This window comes from Arvicola amphibius, chromosome 11 (genome assembly GCF_903992535.2).
Source record: "Arvicola amphibius chromosome 11, mArvAmp1.2, whole genome shotgun sequence".
NCBI lineage: Eukaryota > Metazoa > Chordata > Mammalia > Rodentia > Cricetidae > Arvicola > Arvicola amphibius.
Genome location: NC_052057.2, coordinates 94,236,407 through 94,255,612, shown reverse-complemented (window position 1 = coordinate 94,255,612; position 19,206 = coordinate 94,236,407). Strand labels below are relative to the sequence as shown.

Below are 19,206 nucleotides of genomic sequence, written 5' to 3'. Positions count from 1 at the left end.
GCCAACAGCCCATAGTGAAAAGCTGCTGCCACACTGCCTGGGAGTTGTGTTATGGACCTGTAAAGCGCCAGGCACTATTTTATGCCTTCTGATCTTTATGCCCTTCTGATCTACTGGGGTGAAACAGAAGTGGAAACTGGCAGGTACAGAAAAGGCTTAGTTCTTAGTGGGTTCTTTGTCTTCCCGATCCATAGACAATTAGCAGGTGGTGTTATTTTTCTTGAATTTCTGGCCCAGAAGATACTGGGATATATCTGTGGCCCTAACACTCTTTGAATCCTGTTTCCTGGCTATTGTCTGGACCTAGACTTGTCTCCATTTTCCTCTGCTCATTTTTCAGACAGGGAACTAATATGCCTCAACCCAGCTCACTCCCAACCAGAATTTCCCTACTAGCATAGGATGGTGGAGTTAGCTTCACCCTGACCAACTCTCAGAAGAGAACTTGTGACTTTGCTCTTTAAAATAACTCAGCAATAAGGGTCCCCTTTTCCTTTTCCCATACTAAGACAACCATTTCTAGAAGCCAGGTATGGGGGTCGACAAGCCCGGCACTTGGGAGATGAAGGTGAAAGAATTGCTGTGTGACTTCTAGGCTAGCCTAGGTTTCATAGAGAGTTCTAGGCTAGCCTAGGTTTCATAGAGAGTTCTAGGCTAGCCTAAGCTATAGTGTGTGGGCTCCCGTCTTGATAAAGAAAGGGAAGGAAGGAAGGAAGGAAGGAAGGAAGGAAGGAAGGAAGGAAGGAAAGTGCTCACAAGGATCCCTGGTCATAATAATTCAGTCCTACTTGTAGTGTCAGACTTGTGAGGCTGAGGCAGGAGGATGCCAAGTTTGAGACCACCCTGGGTTATTCAGAGATAAAACAAAGCAGAAGCAGACTGAGCTGATTTTGCAGAAGAGCAATTGGGAAGACCAAGAAGGTCTTCTCCATAAGGTAGCATTTGAGAAACCTGAATGAAATTTGAGGGAAGACTATCTCTGGTCCAGCGCAGAGCAGGAACAAAGGCCCTGAGATAAGAAGACTAGGGAAGGGTGGAAACAGCTAACTACTTAGAAGGCAATTGTATAAAGCAGACCAAGACCATAGTGGTTTAGTCTGGGATGGCTGCACATCTGCAGGTGGTAAACTTTGGCATTTGAAGGTAGCAGTGACAGATGTATTGAGGGACTGGGAACAACATTTGGGAGCAAAGGATAGCTTTCAGGCTTTGGTCTTGGGGAACTGTGTAAACAATGGTGCCTCTTTCTGAGGGAGATGAGGATGGAAGTGGACTGTAGGGTGTAGGGGTCAGGTTGTTGTGGGCAGGATTTGTTCAGGTGAGATGACGCAGGAAGGTGAAGGTTAAGGAAGAGGTGTGGGCTAGACAGAAATTGTTGTTGTCATCGACCTACAGTTAATAGAATCACACCTAAGTAGTAAGTGTAGACATAAAAAAAGCCTCAGGAACCACAGCCTCAGGACCCCACCAACAAATGGAGATGAGGAGGAGCAGTTAAAAAAAAAAAAAAGAGGCCAGAGGAGCAGCCAGAAAATCAACAGAGGGCAGGTACATTTTATATGATTGCAACCAAACGTCAAACTGCTCAGCCTGTTTTCTCATCTACGAAACTGAGATAGTTAACAATCCCTATTCCAGGGCATACACTGGTTAACAATACACTCTCCAAGTCCAGGAGTAGCTAGAATTAGTTAACATTTCCCGTCTTAAGGGTTCTCACCACAGGGCGAGGTCGCATGCTTGTAAGGGATGGGACCTGCAGAGAGCTGCATTAATTCACAAGCCTGTGTGCAGAACAGTCCGTTTTACATCCTACACTGTTACACTTAGAACCAAGTTGGGTTGGCCCCTGAGGTTTCCCCAACCCGACAAACACCAAAGCGGGACTACAGCAACTTGGTCCTTTCCTCGTTGTAGGACTCCCAGTAAGCCACCCCTTCTTGCTAGACCCCCTTCACAGGCCGGAGGACCCAGCTAGGCTAAGACGATCTTTGGAACGCCCCAGAGAATCGGTCCGCTGGCCTCGCGGGGTGTTGAAGCCGGTTTCCTAGACGACCTTTCTCCGCTCCAGTTTCTCACTACCCTCAAGGGCTACCAGCCAGTCCTTTAGGCTTCACGCGCTGCTGTCCCAAGCCCACACACGCGTCTTTGGGTACGCCAGGAAGTGGTGGGATCGCCCGAGAGCAGTTCGGTTAACGAGGAAGCGTGGTTCGAAGGCACTTAAGCCCCACGGTGAACGCTCGAAAGAAAAGCCGAGCGCCGCTGGGCGTGGGATGCCGGTTCAAGCCCTGGATGCAGTCGGGCTGGCTGAGCGCCACGTTTAGTCCCCTGGAGCCGCTGCTCCCAGCGTCCCACCCTCCCGAGGGCCCGCCCCTCAAGCCCCGCCCTCCCGTAGCGGCCCGCATCCCCAGCTGCAGGTTCCGCCCCTTAGGCTCTCCCCCCCCCCCCCCGCCCCCAGCCTCACCCCTCAAGCCCCGCCCTTCTCAGAAGGCCCCCGTTGCGGCGCCGCCCCGTTGCGGCACCGCCCCCTCAGGTTCCGCTCTCCTCGCCTTCCGAAAACCCGGTTGAGGCCCCGCCCCCTACCGCGGCCCCGCCCCGTGCCCATCCGCGCCTGTGGCTCCCTGCTGATCGCTCCGGAGTCCCGCGGCCCGGGGTGTCGGCTTTCTGCCGCGGGCGGCCGGCGCTGCCCTCCCTGCCTCACCCCCCCCACCCCTCCCTCGATCGCTGTGGTCCGGTAGCTCCTGGCGGGCGGCCTGCGGGCGGGCCGCCCTCTCATCCTTAGCCCACCCCCCTCTTAAAGCCGCGGCGGGAAGATGAGGTTTCGTGAGCCGCTCCTGGGCGGCAGCACCGCGATGCCCGGCTCGTCTCTGCAGCGGGCCTGCCGCCTGCTCGTGGCCGTCTGCGCGCTGCACCTCGGCGTCACCCTGGTCTATTACCTCTCGGGCCGCGACCTGAGCCGCCTGCCTCAGCTAGTGGGAGTCTCCTCTCCATTTAAGGGAGGCACGAACGGCACCGCCGCCAGCAAGCAGCCCCCAGGAGAGCTCCGGACTCGGGGCGCACGGCCGCCGCCTCCTCTAGGAGTCTCCTCGAAGCCTCGCCCGGGTCCCTCTAGCCCTGGAGCGGCTTTTGACCCCGGCCCGAAGAGCAACTTGACTTCGTTCCCAGTGCCCCCTACCACTGCACTGTTGTCGCTACCCGCTTGCCCTGAGGAGTCCCCGCTACTCGGTAAGAACTAGGATCGGAGGTCAGGGACTCCTCGGATTTCCTCAGTAGGGTCATGGGGACGTTACCCTATGATCTCTTTCAGACTGCTAGCCTCAGGGTTTTGATCAGAGTACTTAATCCCCCTAGACCAACTTTGGGGCTGACCCGGGAGAGATTGGCTGGTTGTCTCAGAGGCTGGGGCCCTGTTGGGAAGTTCTCAGGCTCTTGTGGCCCCAGCACCAGAAAAGGCCCTGGAAGCACCCTTGTTCTTGCCCAAGGTTCTGGAAATTTTGGAGTTGGGGTCGGTTTAAAGTAGCCGGTAGGCTGAAAGGCCGCATACTGCCTTGCCTACCTGTAGCAACACCGGTAGCAACTTCTACAGTTTGAAGACAGGACTGACTGAGCAAACCACCTCCTTTCCCACCATCCTCCACTCCGCCTTTGAACAAATGGCTTAACTTTCTCTTTACGGGTTGCTTTCTGGTTAATGGAGATAATAGACCGCATCTGTTTAGGGAGTTGTTTTGAAGGAGTAAATGAAACACTGTAACTAGGGGTTTAAATAATGAGGATGAACTTTTAGAAAGTTGCTACAGTTGTGGATTTCTTCCTATTGGTAGGTCCTGGACCTAGGGGCCTTCCGTCTCCCACTCCCAAGTTCCTTCTCCTGAAGGTTCCTCTTAACCAAAGTGAGCCTGGCTCTCTCCAGGGTCAGAGTGCCTGTGTACTCAGGGGACTGGAGGCCTAAAATGAACCAGATCGCTCCGGATCGCTGGGGGCTACACTGTTCTGGCACTACTGTTCTAGCTGATCTGAACCCTGACCCTTCCTTCACTAGGCAGGCAGCGGGTAGATGGGTTTACTTTCTAGTACTAAAGAGGCTGGCCCAGGGTAGACCTCTGTTTGGCCTGTAGACCACAGGTTGCTGCCATCGTTACCAGCCAGGTGACTGCTCATTTCTAATTCAGGTTCAAGAGAATGTTGTTCAGAGGAGCCCCACCTCCCCACCAGCAGGCAGGCAGCCTGCCAAGAGCCCTGTCACGTTCCCGGAGAGCCCTGGCAGAGCAGGCCTTCCTATAGTCTCTTGCTCAATTTCTCCAATAATTACTTCAATATTTTCATATCAAGTTTGGGAGGAACCTCTTGGAATCGGCCAAACATGAGCAGGAAATTGGATTCCTTTGGACTGGGTTGTTAATCTGGGAAACAGGAGTAGTCCTATGGAAGGTGAAGGAGAATATTAGTCTTACTGATAAACGTCAACTTCAAACATTGTAGTGTTCCTTCCTGGGGTGTTAGATAAGCTTGCCTGTGCTTACTTCACTGGGTTGTTGTAGGGCTAGTTGAGATTGTGTACACAGTAAGCACAAGATAGCAAGTAATCAATAATAGAGTTTGAGGCTGGGAGGCATTGTTTCCGTAGATCCCGTAGAGATGTCACTGAAGAACACAGAGGAGGAGAGCAGGTCCCCAGATTACAGAGCGTCTGGGCCTTTTGCTTTTGTTTTTGGTTGTTGCCTGGGCATTATGCAGATAAAAAGACAAACTAGTAAAAAGTACTCCAGGGCCAGGCACGTAGCTCAGTCGGTCGAGTCCTTGCCTAGCATGCAGAGAGCACTGGGTGTGATCCCAGCACCATATAAAACTGAGCTCTGTGAACATGCCTGGAACCATAGCACTTGAGAGGTGGAGACAGCACGATCAGAAGTTCAAGGTCATCCTCTGTGTTGTAAGTTGGAGGCTAGCCTGGTATACATCAGACCCTGTTTGTTTCAAAATGAAAACCGGGTACCCATATTTATAGTTGTTTGGAGTATAGGGTCTTCCTGCTGAAATATGAGAGACAGTGGTGGCTATAGTTCTGCTGAGTTTGGCTTAGTAATGTGGTGTTGCTAAATTAATTCTAAAACAGACAACTCAAAAGGACCTTTCAGAGAGACAACATTTTAGACTACGGAGCCAGAGGCCAGGGCCTGACTAGCTTCATGTGACTTGCATGGGACTGATGTTTAGGCTGCTGCTGAGGCCACAATCCCAGAAATGAGGGTAGAGGTTTTTAATTAACTTTTTTATTTTTTAACTGCACTCTTAGATTTGAATGGTTAGGTGTAACTTTTGGAGGGCAGGCAGTTCCTGGCCAGGAGGAATCTTAAGAAAGCTTTCAATCTGCCAGGGACTGTGTGTGTGTGTGTGTGTGTGTGTGTGTGTGTGTCTCGGGGCCCATCTGTTCGGCTGGGCAGGTGTCAGTTGAAGCCCTTGGCCGTGGTTTTGAGGTTGGTGGGAGGAAGCATCCCTGGAGGTTAGCACTGTGGCCCTTTCACTACTTACAGTTCCTTTCCCTGAGTTCTCTACTTTCTGGTGTCCAGCGGTCTGAGCTAGACGCTTGGATCTTTTTCAGTTGATAGCTGGTGACTTTGAGGTGGTAAGGGACCAGACCAGGCTGCTGTTAGGTTGCTGTTAGATCTGGCTTCGGTTCGCCAGGACACTTGAATGGACTTTAGATAGGCTGAGGTTAGAATCGTGCTTCTGCAATAGGTCTGACTGGGGGCAGGCTGCATTGTTTGGAGTACTAGTGATAGCGGGAGGACTCCTCTCTCCTGTGGGGCTAGTATGAGTCCCTGGCTGTCTGTTCCATCCTCCCCAACCCCAGTGCAGGCTATAGGGGCTGGTTGACCTTTCCTGAGAAGTTCTCCAACTTGCCCAGAGAATTCTAGTTAGTTCAGGCTTTTTTTTCCTCTAGCCCCGTGACAGGCTTCCAGGTAACTGCACTGTACACTCTACTGACCATGGCAATGAGGCTCTCTTTTCTGGCCACCTGGATGTTTGCCCGAGATGGGAGGAGCTGCAGCTTGCTGCACTTTCCCAGAATGTTTATCTTCTTCTCGAATGTTTTATCTGCTCATATTTGGCACAGCTCAACATGATTTGACTGGCTGTGGCACAGGCATTTTGGGTGTGGTGTTGGTCGAGAAGGTAGACAAGCATATCAGGCTGGATTCATTGGGGGAAACAGGGCTAGCAGGCTGTGCTGGGACCTGGGACAGATAGTGCAAATCCGTCAAGGGGGCAGTGAGTTCTGGGCAACTTCAATCTCAGAGGCCCTTCTTGCTCAACTATGCTTTAAGGAGATAACTCATCATTTGTTCAAAAGGGAATATTAATGCGTGTGTGTGTGTGTTTGTGTGTGTGTGTGTGGACCTGTGTGCCATGGTGTGAGTGTGGAGAGTCAGTAGTTTTCCATTCTGTGGGTTTCAGGGATGGAACTCGTGTTGTCAGGCTTGGTTGCAAACACCTTCACCTGCTGAGCTGTCTTGCTGGCCTAGGATTCTTATCTAGATGCAAACAGGAGCTCTAGATAGTCGAGGCCCTTTTAGAGCACTTGTTGACGGGACAATTTCCCTGGCTTTTGGAGAGGGTGCTTTTAGCTGAGCCTTTGCCATGGCTTGTGAGTGACGCTGAAGATGAAGTACTTGCTAGGTCTGTTCTGGGCTCTTGGCTCTCAGGCATTTCTCTGTATCAGGCTGCTGCCTCCCTTCACCCATGTGTGCACATGCGGACACAGGCAGGCTGATTAGAACAGCCTGTGCTGGGACACGTGGGAGAGGACTGTCCTTGACTTATCCACTCTGGATGACTGTTGGGACCTCATCCCCTTTTCTTTTAAGGGTGAAATCTCATCCTGGGTATTAGAGGAGGTGCAGAGATCCTCACTTGGATGCAGATCTTGCAGCTTTAAATTTGGGTAACTAGCCCTTTAAGCCAGTTTTGCCTTGCTACTTTTCTCTGGAGGCAATAATTTATTGATGTGCACACAGATCCTACTGTCTTTATCTAACAGTCATATTAGACAGAACCTAACCTACTTGGAGCAGAGAAGTACATTCTAGGAAAAATATTTCAAGGCCTCACCTCATCTCAGACACAGTCAGGTAGCCAGAAAGTGGCTTCTGAAATACCCTCCATGACAGTCTGGATCTTCGTTTATGGTAAAACCTGTTCATTTCTCCCAAATAACATTATAGCAGGAAAAGTGAGCCCTGCCTGTTCTTTATTCTACACTTGCTAGGGCTGTGGCTCGGTGATTTGCATATATAATGCCTTGGGTTTAATCCCAGCAATGGAGGGGAAAATCCCAGGTTCCAGTGTGGGAACCACCTTGGCAGAAGGACGTCAGATGATCTTGGGACATGGAAAATAGGAGCCAAATGTGGATTGGATTTAAATCATGGTTTCTTGGTTTAACATTCCTGGAGGGGAGTCGGTGGTTTTCTTGCCTCAGGTTAATGCCCAGAAAGACTAGTTCGGAGGACCAGGAGTTGCCTTGACAGGGCCCAGAGAGTGGAAAGAAGATCCTTCTAAGGTGCTTGTGTATCCCTTCCTCTGAAAGGTCTTATGTGGATGTCGGGATGACTCTGGGAATTGCAGTGTGTACTGTGTGCAGCACTAGAGCTACAAAGAAGGAAAAGGGTCTCCCTTGCAGCAATGTACAATTTAGACAAGAGAGACATAATTACTGTGTCTCTGAACTGTGTGTGTGTGTGTGTGTGTGTGTGTGTGTGTGCGCGTGTGTGTCCCTTTCCCTAACATTCAAACCTCCCTTCCTTTCGCTGAGAAAGAAACTCAGGCTTGATATCAGAGTTCTTCTGTCTGATTTTATTTGATTGTGTGAAAATTTTCCTTTTCTTTCCGAAGCTGCCCATTAGCTCTGCTGGGTAACCTTAACTTGTTGCTTTATAATGATCATAATGAGATATCAACGGCCATCTGCCTGGGTATTATGGTCTTTGAGTAGCAGCAGGGTAGGGATTTCCAGGCTAATTTAGGGGTTGAGAATGATGGGGCAGCTGATGCCAAGTCAGCCTGAGCCCTCCCACAGGTTCTGCCCTGGGACCGTTCAGACTTTGGAGGCACAGTCCACAGGCTTAGCTTGGGCCCAGTGGGCTAAGGGTCTCTGTGAAAGGGGCTTAGTTATTTTTTGGTCAAACCTGGAGATTCCTTCACTTCCAACTTATTTACTCCCTCTGTTTCTTATTCCCATTCTTTGTTCCCTGTCTGTTCCTGCCAAGAGAGACTGAAATTCTGTTTGAATTAATGTCTACTTGAAGTTTGCAGGGTTTTTTTTTTTTATGCAGTGGAATGGTAATCTTTTATAAGGAATTGTGTGCATGCATGTCTGTGTGTGTGTATGAGCGTCCGTATGTGTGCGCACATGTGTGTGTGTCCATGTGTAGGCATGCTTGCACCCTGTGGAGGTCACAAGACAACTCTGGGTATTAGTCCTTGCCTTCCACAGTGTTTGAGACAAGGTTTCTTGTTGTTTGCTGCTGCGTACAGCAGGGCTGCCTATTCCATGAGCTGCTGGGATTCTCCTGTCTCCTCCTCCCAGGCTGGTTGTAGGAGCATTGGGAATATAGACATGCTATAGCCTAGCTTGTACTTGGGGATTCAGATTTAGGGGCTCCTGATTTCACAGCAAAATCTTTAACCACTGACCATCTCCCCAGCTTCGGAGTGGTCTTCTGATAAATCGGCTTCCCTTGGAGACTCTGGTTTTACATTTGATTCTGCCATAGCTGATGTGTTCCCTGGGCCACTGACCAGCCAGGCCCTGCAACTTTGAAGGGCCTTAGCAAGGTGAGGGACTGAACTTCATGATCTCCATAGAGCTAGCCTGCCTGTATCTAAACTAGGCAAGGTCTCCTGAAAGCCGTCTGCAGCTGTGACTTAAAAGACCGCAGTGTGAGCCTTCGTTTATCTGGGTCTGTGCAGGGTGAGGTGAGGGTGCTATTGTCCCCGGGAGAGCTCTCTAAGTCCTGTTCTGAAAGTCAGAGACCTCTAGGTTAGAGGGTTGTGGTGGTTTGGCCTGATTTTAGTTCTAAGTGAACGTGGCCTAAAGGGATTTGTCCTTAGCAGACAGAGGGATGAGTCACACACCGGGTGTTCTTGTTCTGGTTCCACGTTTTCAGCTTGTCCTCAGCCCTCCACTTCCTTGTACAAATGGAGGCCAGGGGCTGTATCATTTATTGGTTGTTGCTGAACTCTTAGCAAGGTGTGGGATTTTAAGTATGTTCTGGGTGTACTGTGTAGCTATAATGATTTGCCTCATAGAGGTGTCAGGACTAAGAGCATAGATCTTCACTTTTGCTCTTTTTTTTCTTTTTTAGGGTAGGAGTAACCGTGTGTGTGTGTGTGTGTGTGTGTGTGTGTGTGTAAAGTAATGAGGGGGTAGGGTGTATAACTCAGTGCAGATAACTTGTATGATTTGATGATCTCCAGCTCTGAAAACATACAAACAATAATCAGGCACATTGAAAATAATTTGCGAAGTTAAAGAAAAGTACACTCACATTCTTTTCACCCAGACAAACATGCTTCCCTATTTTCTGCTCGTCTTCTCTTTTGACATGTTTAAGGATATAGCTGCTGCCTTGTTTCTGGGTCTTTGTTGTTTGTTTGTTGTTGACAGTTCTTCCTAGGTTTCCCAGGCTTGTATCTGCTGCTGTAGCCACTCCAGGACCAGCTCCAGAAGGGCTGGTACCATACTCAGTGTACCGGCTAGTTTTTATGTCATTGGACGCAAGCTGGAGTCTCTTGGGAAGAGGGAACCTCAGTGGAGAAAATGCTCCCATCAGGTTCGCCTGTGAGTAAGCCTGTGGTCCTTTTTCTTAGTGATCGATATCTGTAGGAAGGCCCATCCATTGTGAGTGGTTCCACCCCTGGGCAGACTGTCCTGGGTGCTGTAAGAAAGCATCCAGGCAAGCCATGAGGGAGGAACAAGCCAATATGCAGCATCTCTTCATGGCTTCTGCTTCAGTTTTAAGTGTCAGATGAAATAATTTCTTTCCTCCCCAAGTTGCTTTTGGTCATGGTCTTTATCACAGCAATAAAATCCTAACTAAGACACCCAGGATGACTGATATCTTTACAAAAGGAACAATAAGCTGATAGAAATTCAATAAGATAGCCTGGTTATCATTCTTTTTTTTATTCATTGCAGTCTTGGTTCTGTATCTCTTAAATAATCACAGAGGTGGGATGGGGATATAATTCAGTAGCAGAAGGGTGATTGCTAGCAGTTGCAAGGCCCCACAGGCTTGATCCCTGTACTGCAAGAAAATAATAAAACAAAAGTAGCAAATAAATCACAAGAGCAGTGTCACCTGGGCCGGCAGAGTATGCCATAGCTATCTTACAGTCAGCTGTTGTTAGACACATATATGTGGGTGTCTGGAGGCGTGGTGAGCCTTGTGCACAAAATTGTACTTTTTGTATGCTGTCTGTAGAACATCTTCCAAAAGAGAAAAAAAAAAAGGTGATTTTTTTTTTTTTTTTCTGAGAAGCTCTAGGTTTCAAGCCTCTTACAAAGGGTTAAGTGCATTGGAAATGACAGGTTTGCATAGTGCTGTCAAATGATTACCACTTATGTGGACTGATAGGTCTAGAATTCAGATTAAAAGGAGAAAAGGGTCAGGAATCGCCTGGGCAGGTCCTTAGAGCTGGCTGAGCAGATCTGCTGCAGATAGAACCCATGGGGATGGTGTGCCCTCATTAACTTCCCGACTTGTTCCCTTAGCTGCCAGATCCCTGGGTAGGCTCATATGGCCTAATATGGCTCCAAGGCTGAGTGCTGGATGAGTCCTGGTGGGCCAGCCACTGCTGTTGACATCATCAAGATGTGACAGAGGGGAGGTGGGAATGAGCCAGCAAATCAGATTCTGAAACACACAGCTTTCCTGCTACCACGCGTTCCTGAGTTCCAGGGAGGGGCTGTGGAGTGAGACTCTTACGTTTCCGGGAATTCTCTTGAGGGAAAAGCCAAGGGGAAGCAACAGAGCCTGGCTTTCAGTGAGGACTTGTGGATTACGTCAACAAAGCCTCAGGCTGCTGCGCTCTGCGCTTGGCTGTTTCCAAGGAGTATATTTTGAAGTTACTCCATTTTGAATGTCCTCAGTGGAGCTAAATTCTCTTCTGAGGGGATGTTTGGTGTGGAGAATCTGCCGGGGGTCTTTTGGCACTGAGCTTTTTGGAGTTAGAGCAAGGTTGCACTGAAGGAAGGGGTAGGATTCTGCCAGACCAGCTTGACCCACGTAGCCTCTGAGGTCAGGTCCCTTCCTGCCTTTCCATGTGGGCCTGGAGGGGCCTGGTGGGGGCGTCAGTAAATGCTTGGCCCAATGACAGGATTCCTCCTAAAAATGCCTTTAACATTTTCTTTAAAAGTTTATCCCTGTTTTGTATAATATCCTCTTGCCTTTGACGTCCTGAAACCACAGAGCTGCTGTTGGTGCGACCAGACACCAACAGCCTGAAAAAAAGAGAAAGAGACGGCAGGCAGACAAGTACTCTAAGATCCGGGAGACTCAGAGAAGCTGCATGTCAGGCAAGCGTGGGGACATGGCCTGGTAGCTTCCTCTGTTCAGATAAGCATTGTAGGCAGCCTAAGCTGCTGGTCATCATACTTAAAAGAGACCCCAAAGGAAGGGGACAGACGTGACCTCGTTTGCTTATACAGCAGACTTTTATGGACAACTACACTGTCCGAAGTGTAAGAGGTAGACACGAACAAGGTCCAGCCTCTGGCTATAGAAGAGCCCCTGTGCAGTGGGTGAGTCAGGTCCAGAGCCTTTCTGTTCCGGGGCTCTGAGGGGCAGGGAGTGAAATGGGTGGTCTGGACTAGGGCCAGCATCAGAAACCAAGGACCCCTTGCACACAGTGATGCTGGCAACCCTGCCTCAGCCTGTCTGAACACTCTTCTCGGGCTGTGGTGGGCTGGGGTCTATTGCTGGAAATAGCCCCTGACCTTTTCTAGTTGTTGTCACGTGGCTAAATCTCCTCCTGTTGCCGACAGTGACCCACAGGGTAGGAGAGGGAGGAAGTGAAGGCCGACAGAGCCGGAAGACGCTAAAAGAGGCAGTGGCGCAGGCTGTCGGGACTGCTGTAGGCAGGAGGAACCTTGGGGAGGCAGTGGAGGAGGCTGGAGTGGAGTGGAGAGGGCAGGGAGGGTCTGCAACCCCGGTGGATTCAGAGTTCTGCCCCTGGGGTGTTAGGCCAGTCCAGACTCCTTTGGGTCCTATTGCCTCCCTGAAGCTCATGAACTGTTTCTCTCCTCCCTAAATTCTAGTGTGGGGTGTGTGTAGAGATAGCAGTGCTCTCTGCTTACGGAAGGCCTCAGAAATTTCTTGTGGGGCTCACCACCCACTGCTTTTAGAGCATTTGTGGTGAGGCTGCTTCTGAGGATTCTGGCCTCTGTCAAATAGGCATGGTGATGTAGCAGGTGCATGACTGGCTAAGAAACAGAGCGAGGGGGCTTGAGAGATGGATGGCTCAGCGGTTAAACGTACCCTGCTTTTCTAGAGGACCCGAGTTTGGTTCCCAGCACCAACCCTGAGTGGTTCGCAGCCACCTGACTCTTGCTCCTGGGCTCTGATTGTCCAGACCTCTGAGGGCACTTGTGCACACACAGTAAACACTCACGCAGACAAACATGAAGTGAGGAATGGCTCTGTCATACTAGGCAGCTGTGAGGTGTGAGAACGTTGTCTCCGCGGGCCTCAGTGTTCTCCTGTATAAAATGGGGTAGTAATAGTATCACTTAAGAGATGAAAGGTTTAGGGAATGGCCGGTACGTGTTAAGCTCTGATTGTGTTGCTTATCGTTGATAGTGGTAATGCTGTATAGTCCCTTGAGGATACCTAAGGTCACACAAATTGTACTGAACCCTATTTGCCTGTGACAAACCTTAATTTCTAAATCAAGCATAGGTAAGAGACAGTAGTAAAAATAGAACAATTTTATAATGGTTACCAATATGCTGCAATAAAAATTCTTTAAGATTAGTGGGTGGTTTCTGGAATTTTGCATGTGGTATTTTAGAACAGTAGATAGGGCTAGCCAGGGGTGGTAACTGAAATTGTGGAATGGGAAACTGAAGGGGGGGCTGGAATTCCCATTTTTGATGAATTTCCCCCTTGCCAGGGGCCAGGAATTGAACTAGGAACCTTGCGTATTCTAGACAAGCACTCTACCACTGAGCCACACCTCCGGCCCAGCCTCCATTGTGTGTTTGTGTGTGTATATACGTACATGCTTGCTCACACGCACACATCGAAGTGTGTACATGTGGAGGCTAGAGATCAATGTCCTATGTCTTCCTCAAGAGTTCTCCACCTTACTTTTTTTTTTTTTTTTTTTTTTTTTGGTTTTTCGAGACAGGGTTTCCCTGTAGTTTCTAGAGCCTGTCCTGGAACTAGCTCTTGTAGACCAAGCTGGTCTCGAACTCACAGAGATCCGCCTGCCTCTGCCTCCCGAGTGCTGGGGTTAAAGGCGTGTGCCATCACCGCCCGGCTTCCACCTTACTTTTTGAGCAGGTTTCTCAGTAAGTCTGGAGCTCACTGCCTAGTGAGTCTGGCCAGCAAGCTCTGGAACCCCACTCAGCTCATTCTTCCCAACTCTTAAGTTCACAGACATGTACCACCATGTCTGACTTTGATACGATGCAGGCGGTCTGAATTCAGGTTTTCCGGCTTGCAAGGCAATCACTTTACCCACTGAGCCATACCTTCCTTCTCCCACTCATGTGTCCCACTTTATGGGATTTCTTCTCTTAAAGTTAAAAATGATACCACATTAAAATTTTTTTTTAAATTGTCCCTACCACTGTAATAAAGCTACTATGTCAAAATGCATGCATAATTTACTGTTATTCATAATTATTGTGTGAGACTAATTTAAATTCAGCTATTTCTATTACCTTCCAAAGTGTAATTTTGCCTATACTTAGCCTGATTATCTTTAGTTGTGGCTGCCTAGTATCTTTTTACCTTTTTTTTCCCCCTGCAACTTGTTCCGCAGGTCAGCCTAGCCTCGAACTCAGAGAGCTGACTGCCTCTGTCTCGAGAGTGCTGGGTTTAAAGAAATATGACACCACTTCCTGGCTTAACTGTTTTGTTTTTTAATTAAAGATTTTTCTTTTCTAATTAAAGGTTTTTCACATGATATACTCAGATCATGTTTTCCCTTCCCCTAGTTTCTCTAGTTTTCACTGTGTAGTCAAGGCTGACCTAAAATTCATAATCCTCCTCCTCAACCTCATGTCTGTTTACTAACCTTACTGCTAATTCCTTAGTGTTCTTCATTCCAGGCTTCACTTCATAATCTTGAACACATTTTGTAGGACATAGTTCTGTATTTCAATTGAATTACTGAGGCATTTATCTAATTTTTCTTTATCAATAAAAAAGCAGGAGTCAGACACTGGGGTAAGAACCCGAAAGATCAGAGAAGCAGGGGAGCAGCCACAGTGACTTCCTACCACTTCTGTTCCTTCCTCCAAAAGGAGCTGAGATCCTCTCTCAGCCCCGCCGTACTACTTCCTGTCTCCTATCTGTCCATAGTCCTCCAAACCTCTATGGTTCATTTTGGTCAGCTAGTGCCTAGTTCCATCCTCTGACCCAAAGCAAGCTTTGTTTTCAGAATGAAATCAAAATATCACACAACAAATTACTTCCTGCGGATATATTCTTAGAAAGAATCTGTAGGTCAGATACGGTCATCCTGAACGTGGGTTCACACTGCCACACTGCTTTCTGAGAGGTCTGAAATTGTTCACAGGCTCTGAATTTGAAATTCCCGGCTTCTAAAGAATGTGGATCCGAAGAGAGTGTTGAATCTATCTTGAGCTTCATGTGAACTTTCCTAGTGTGTCTCTCTCCCTCTTCCTCTCCCTTCTTCTACTCACCCACCCCGTGTGTGTGTGTGTGTGTGTGTGTGTGTGTGTGTGTGTGTGTGAGAGAGAGAGAGAGAGAGAGAGAGAGAGAGAGAGAGAGAGAGGATTTTCCCAAGCGTGGCATGCTTTTTCGGACAGTGACTGCCTCTGGGTTGTTTCTGCCTGGGTGCTCAGCATTCTAAAGAGGAGTCTGCTGATTTCTTTTTTTTTTTTTTTTTTTTTTTTTTTTTTTTTTTTTTTTTTTTGGTTTTTCGAGACAGGGTTTTCCTGTAGTTTCTAGAGCCTGTCCTGGAACTAGCTCTTGTAGACCAGGCTGGCCTCGAACTCAGAGATCCGCCTGCCTCTGCCTCCCAAGTGCTGGGATTAAAGGCGTGCGCCACCACCGCCCGGCTGCTGATTTCTTTATACTCCATAAGCAGAGATGATTTATACAAATCATCTTTATACAAAAATGAGTGAGCTTTCCTCCTTCCTTTATAAGCAAAGCCAGGCTTATAGAATAGGATCAGATGTTAGCTATAAAAGCCTGACTTTAAAATGATATTGGTCTAAACCTTTGAGTTGGTTGCATGCAGCCAATTATACTGACTCTTAGCAATAGTTTGTGACAGACTAGCCTAGGTGCTTGGTCTTTTAACCTGAGTGGACAAATTCCTGTATAACAGCTCTGGTTTATAGAAGCCAATAACAGCGTCCAAATCAAAGAACACTGAAATCATACTGGATTAAAAATAAGTCGATGCAGTTGTCTAAAATCTACAACTACGAAGGGCTAAGTATTTTCCTTGCACATGCCTTTTGTCTGGCTTACAGGGCTGGAGGTTGAGTTCAGGGCCTCGTACATGCCAGGGCAGGCCTCTCTGGAGACTAGTAGAAGCTTGCTTAATTGCATAAATGGTAAAGTGATTAAAGCCAGTGATTTCAAATGACCACAAGTTTCTAGATCTAGGAGATGGGGCTGCATTCAACTTGTAAGGGGCGCTGCCTTCCTCTTCTAGTCACTTCCTGTATCTTCTACCAAATTCACAGTTCCCTTCTGATGCAGGAAGACACTCTGGGTCCTTTGAATCAGGTCAGAGCTGTTTTCTTCCTATTGCTTTCCTTGGAGGGTTCACAAGAGGATCTAATGACATGAGGCATATAATTGTTGATCAGCGCTGCTCTTTGGGCACAGAAGGCCAACATTCAGTTCCTTAGGCTGACTTGGTCAAGTGTCTTGCCAGTGGAGAGGCGTGAAGCTATGACCAAAGCTTATGGAAGCGGAAAACTCAAGAGTTGAGACTGGCCTGGCTGTGTGGACAGACCTCCTCCAGGCCACAAGGAGAAGGGCTTCACATTGTTCATCCATACTGGGAACGTATTGGACTGCGTGCTTGCACGTGTTAGGTCTGCCAGGTATTTGTAGCAACCTGCACAGGCTTCTCAGGGTGGACAGTTTGTGAGTATTCAAATCATAAACAATTACAAGTTTTTCAGAAGGAGCCAGAAAGGAGTGTTTTGTGGAGTTGGATATTTTGTGGAGTCTCAAGAGGAGAGAAGGTATGTTATTGAAATAGAAAACTGGAGAATCCTGTCTGGAAAAACAAACAAACAAAATGGAGACCAAATATAAGTGTGTTCAGTTGGGTCATATGTCTGGCGTGTTGGCAGACCACCTAAGGCGCAAGCCTGGGACAGCCTTCTGTGTTCTACGTAGGGGCTGGAGTTGAACTCCAGGATACCTGTCCATAATTATGTCAGGTCTGTTGCCAATGTACTGAGTAATCTCTGGGTCTCAGTTTCTCATGGGATAAGACCAACGATTAGCTTGGATGCTCATTGGAGTATCTTCCTGCCTGATGTTGCTAGAATAGCCATTGTTAGCCAGAAGGCTTCACTGAAAGACACTGAAGTGTGTACGAGGGCCGCCTCATAAAGCTGGGATAGTTGTCAGTGGAGCTTGAGAACCAGGCTTGAGTCTCAGCTGAAGAATGCACACTCGCCCTGCCTTCACATGGTGTTGTGGTTTACAGATTCACACCTGAGAACTATGCAACCGAGTTACAAGAAAGCCCCCCCCCCTCTCTCTCTCACACACACACACACACACACACTGCACTCCATGTTTTATATAAATTAAACTGTGTTGGGCTGCATTCATAGCTATCCATGGATGCCTTTGGCACACACACCTGCTTAGATTCATCGGGTAAGCCCAGTGCCTAATCAGGACAGCAGATGCTAGGGCTCAGCTGTTGAGTGGCTCAGTGTGAAAACCTAGTCAGTGGGCGCCAGTCTGACTATAGAGTCCGAGACTGCAGCCACAGCCCCATCAACTGTGCGCAACTTCATATTTGCTCAGCGCTCCCTGCATGCCAGGCGCTGGGGAAAGTTTCCTGTTAGCACTCACAGCAGCACATTTTCCTGCTGAATTGTTCTGACGAGACCTCTGTTACAATGCCGTGTAGCTACGGTACACGAGGGCGTCCCTCTGTTCTTCCCAAGTGGGGAAGTACTCAGGCTTCTACTGTTAAGAATTGTGTTGGAAAGGGGTTTTCATGGCACATGCCTTTTATCTCAGCACTCGGGAGATGGAGGCAGGTGGATCTCTGAGTTTGAAGTCAGCATGATCTACAGAGCTAGTTCCAGGATAGCCAGGGCTACACAGAGAAACCCTGTCTCAAAAAACAAAACAAAACAACCCCCCCCCAAAACAAAAACAAAAACAAGCAAACAAGCAAAAGAATTCTGTAGTTGCAGACAGCTGTACCCAGAAGGCCACAGGTTGCTCAGGGAGCCGAGTAGTCAAAAGCCAGAGAAGAGACAGTAGGTTTACTCCAGCCTTAGATCATGTCAGACTGTCGCGGTGACACCCAGGTGCTGTCCTCCCTTCCCCTGCTGTCCTTGGAAAGCCCCTCCAGCTCTGCTGTCACTCCTAGTTTCTTCTTTCCCATTCACCTCTCAAACTCCATCTCATGGCCCGTTGTCCTCTCTGTTCTAGTCACTGGTTTTATTGCCTTGTTTGCTGTTTGTTGTGTTTTCTCTTTATTCTCATTTCCATTGCTGAGCCCCAACACGGGCAGCCCTGCTCCTGTGTTTACAGCGCATATGTGTGCTTCCACTGGCTACATTGAAACCCCTGGAATGTGTGTGTATGCATTTCTCATTTCTTAGTTTAACATGCAGTAAATTGATTTCCTTGTCATGTAGTTTTGTGGACTCAAAGATGCTTATATTTGTGTCCATACCACTGTAATCAAAATACAGGCCGGGTTAGTTCCTTCCAGCGCCTGCCTCATGAGCCACGCCTCCTCAGTAACCCCACCCTCACCTCATAGTCTACACAGCACAGAGCTCACTGTTTAGGCCAAGCTGATGTTGGACTCTAAATAATCCTCCTGCCTCCGCCTTCCACATGCTAGGATTGTTGAACTATCACACCCAGCTATCTATTTTTTATTACTTTTATCTCCCTCCTTCCCAGGGCCTTACACAAAATAGATAAGCTCGTTACCACTGAACCCCAGCTTTAAAAGGAGAGAGAGTGAGAGAGAGAGAGAGAGAGAGAGAGAGAGAGAGAGAGAGAGAACACATGCGCTTGTTTTGAGACCAGATCTCTGTTGTATGGTCTTGGCTGGCCTAGAATTCATGTTTCTTCTCCACTTCCTGAGTCCTGGCCTGGCAGGCACCCCTTCCTAGTTCCTTATGAAGGTTTTGTCAGTTGTACCAATAATGTGGTAAAAAGAAAATCAGAAATCATTATTTTCAGCCTCTCCATCTGGAACCATATCCCAGACTTCCTTTGTGTCTTATGACAGGACATTGTTGAAGAGTAGAAGCCAGTTATTTGTAGGGGTTTGCTGTTTATTCATGATGACATGTTTGAACAGGGTCTTACTATGTAGCCCAGGCTAGCTTTACACTTGTGTTCCTCCAGGACTACCCCCTCAGCCTACTGTTACAATGTAAATATTCAATTTTTCCTCAAACTTCCTTCACTGGATTTTTTTTTAACGGCTGTGGTTATTTATTCCTGAATCAATTACTGTAGTGGTTGATTTCTTTGCATTTGTTACTTAAAAGAGCTCCCCCACCCACTGATTCTCTGTTTTCTTCTACTCTTTGAATTATAGATCAATGAAGACTGAATTCTTTTTTAATATTATTTTTTGAGATTATAATATAATTACATCTTTCCCCCTTCCCTTCCCTCCCTCCAAACTCTCCTATATACTACTCCTTGCTCTCTTTCAGATTTACGGTCTTGTTTTTTCATTGATTATTGTTCCATACATACTGTA

General features: G+C 48.0%; 1 protein-coding gene across 1 annotated transcript in view; it reads left to right on the top strand.

Moving 5' to 3' along the window:
• Positions 1-2,693: 2,693 nt before the first annotated feature.
• B4galt1 (beta-1,4-galactosyltransferase 1) overlaps positions 2,694-19,206 on the top strand; it is a 47,374-nt gene continuing 30,861 nt past the window's right edge. The window contains exon 1 of the mRNA XM_038347334.2: positions 2,694-3,225. Coding sequence (XP_038203262.1) covers positions 2,814-3,225 — 412 coding nt within the window. The 5' untranslated portion in view covers positions 2,694-2,813. The remainder of the gene's footprint in view (positions 3,226-19,206) is intronic.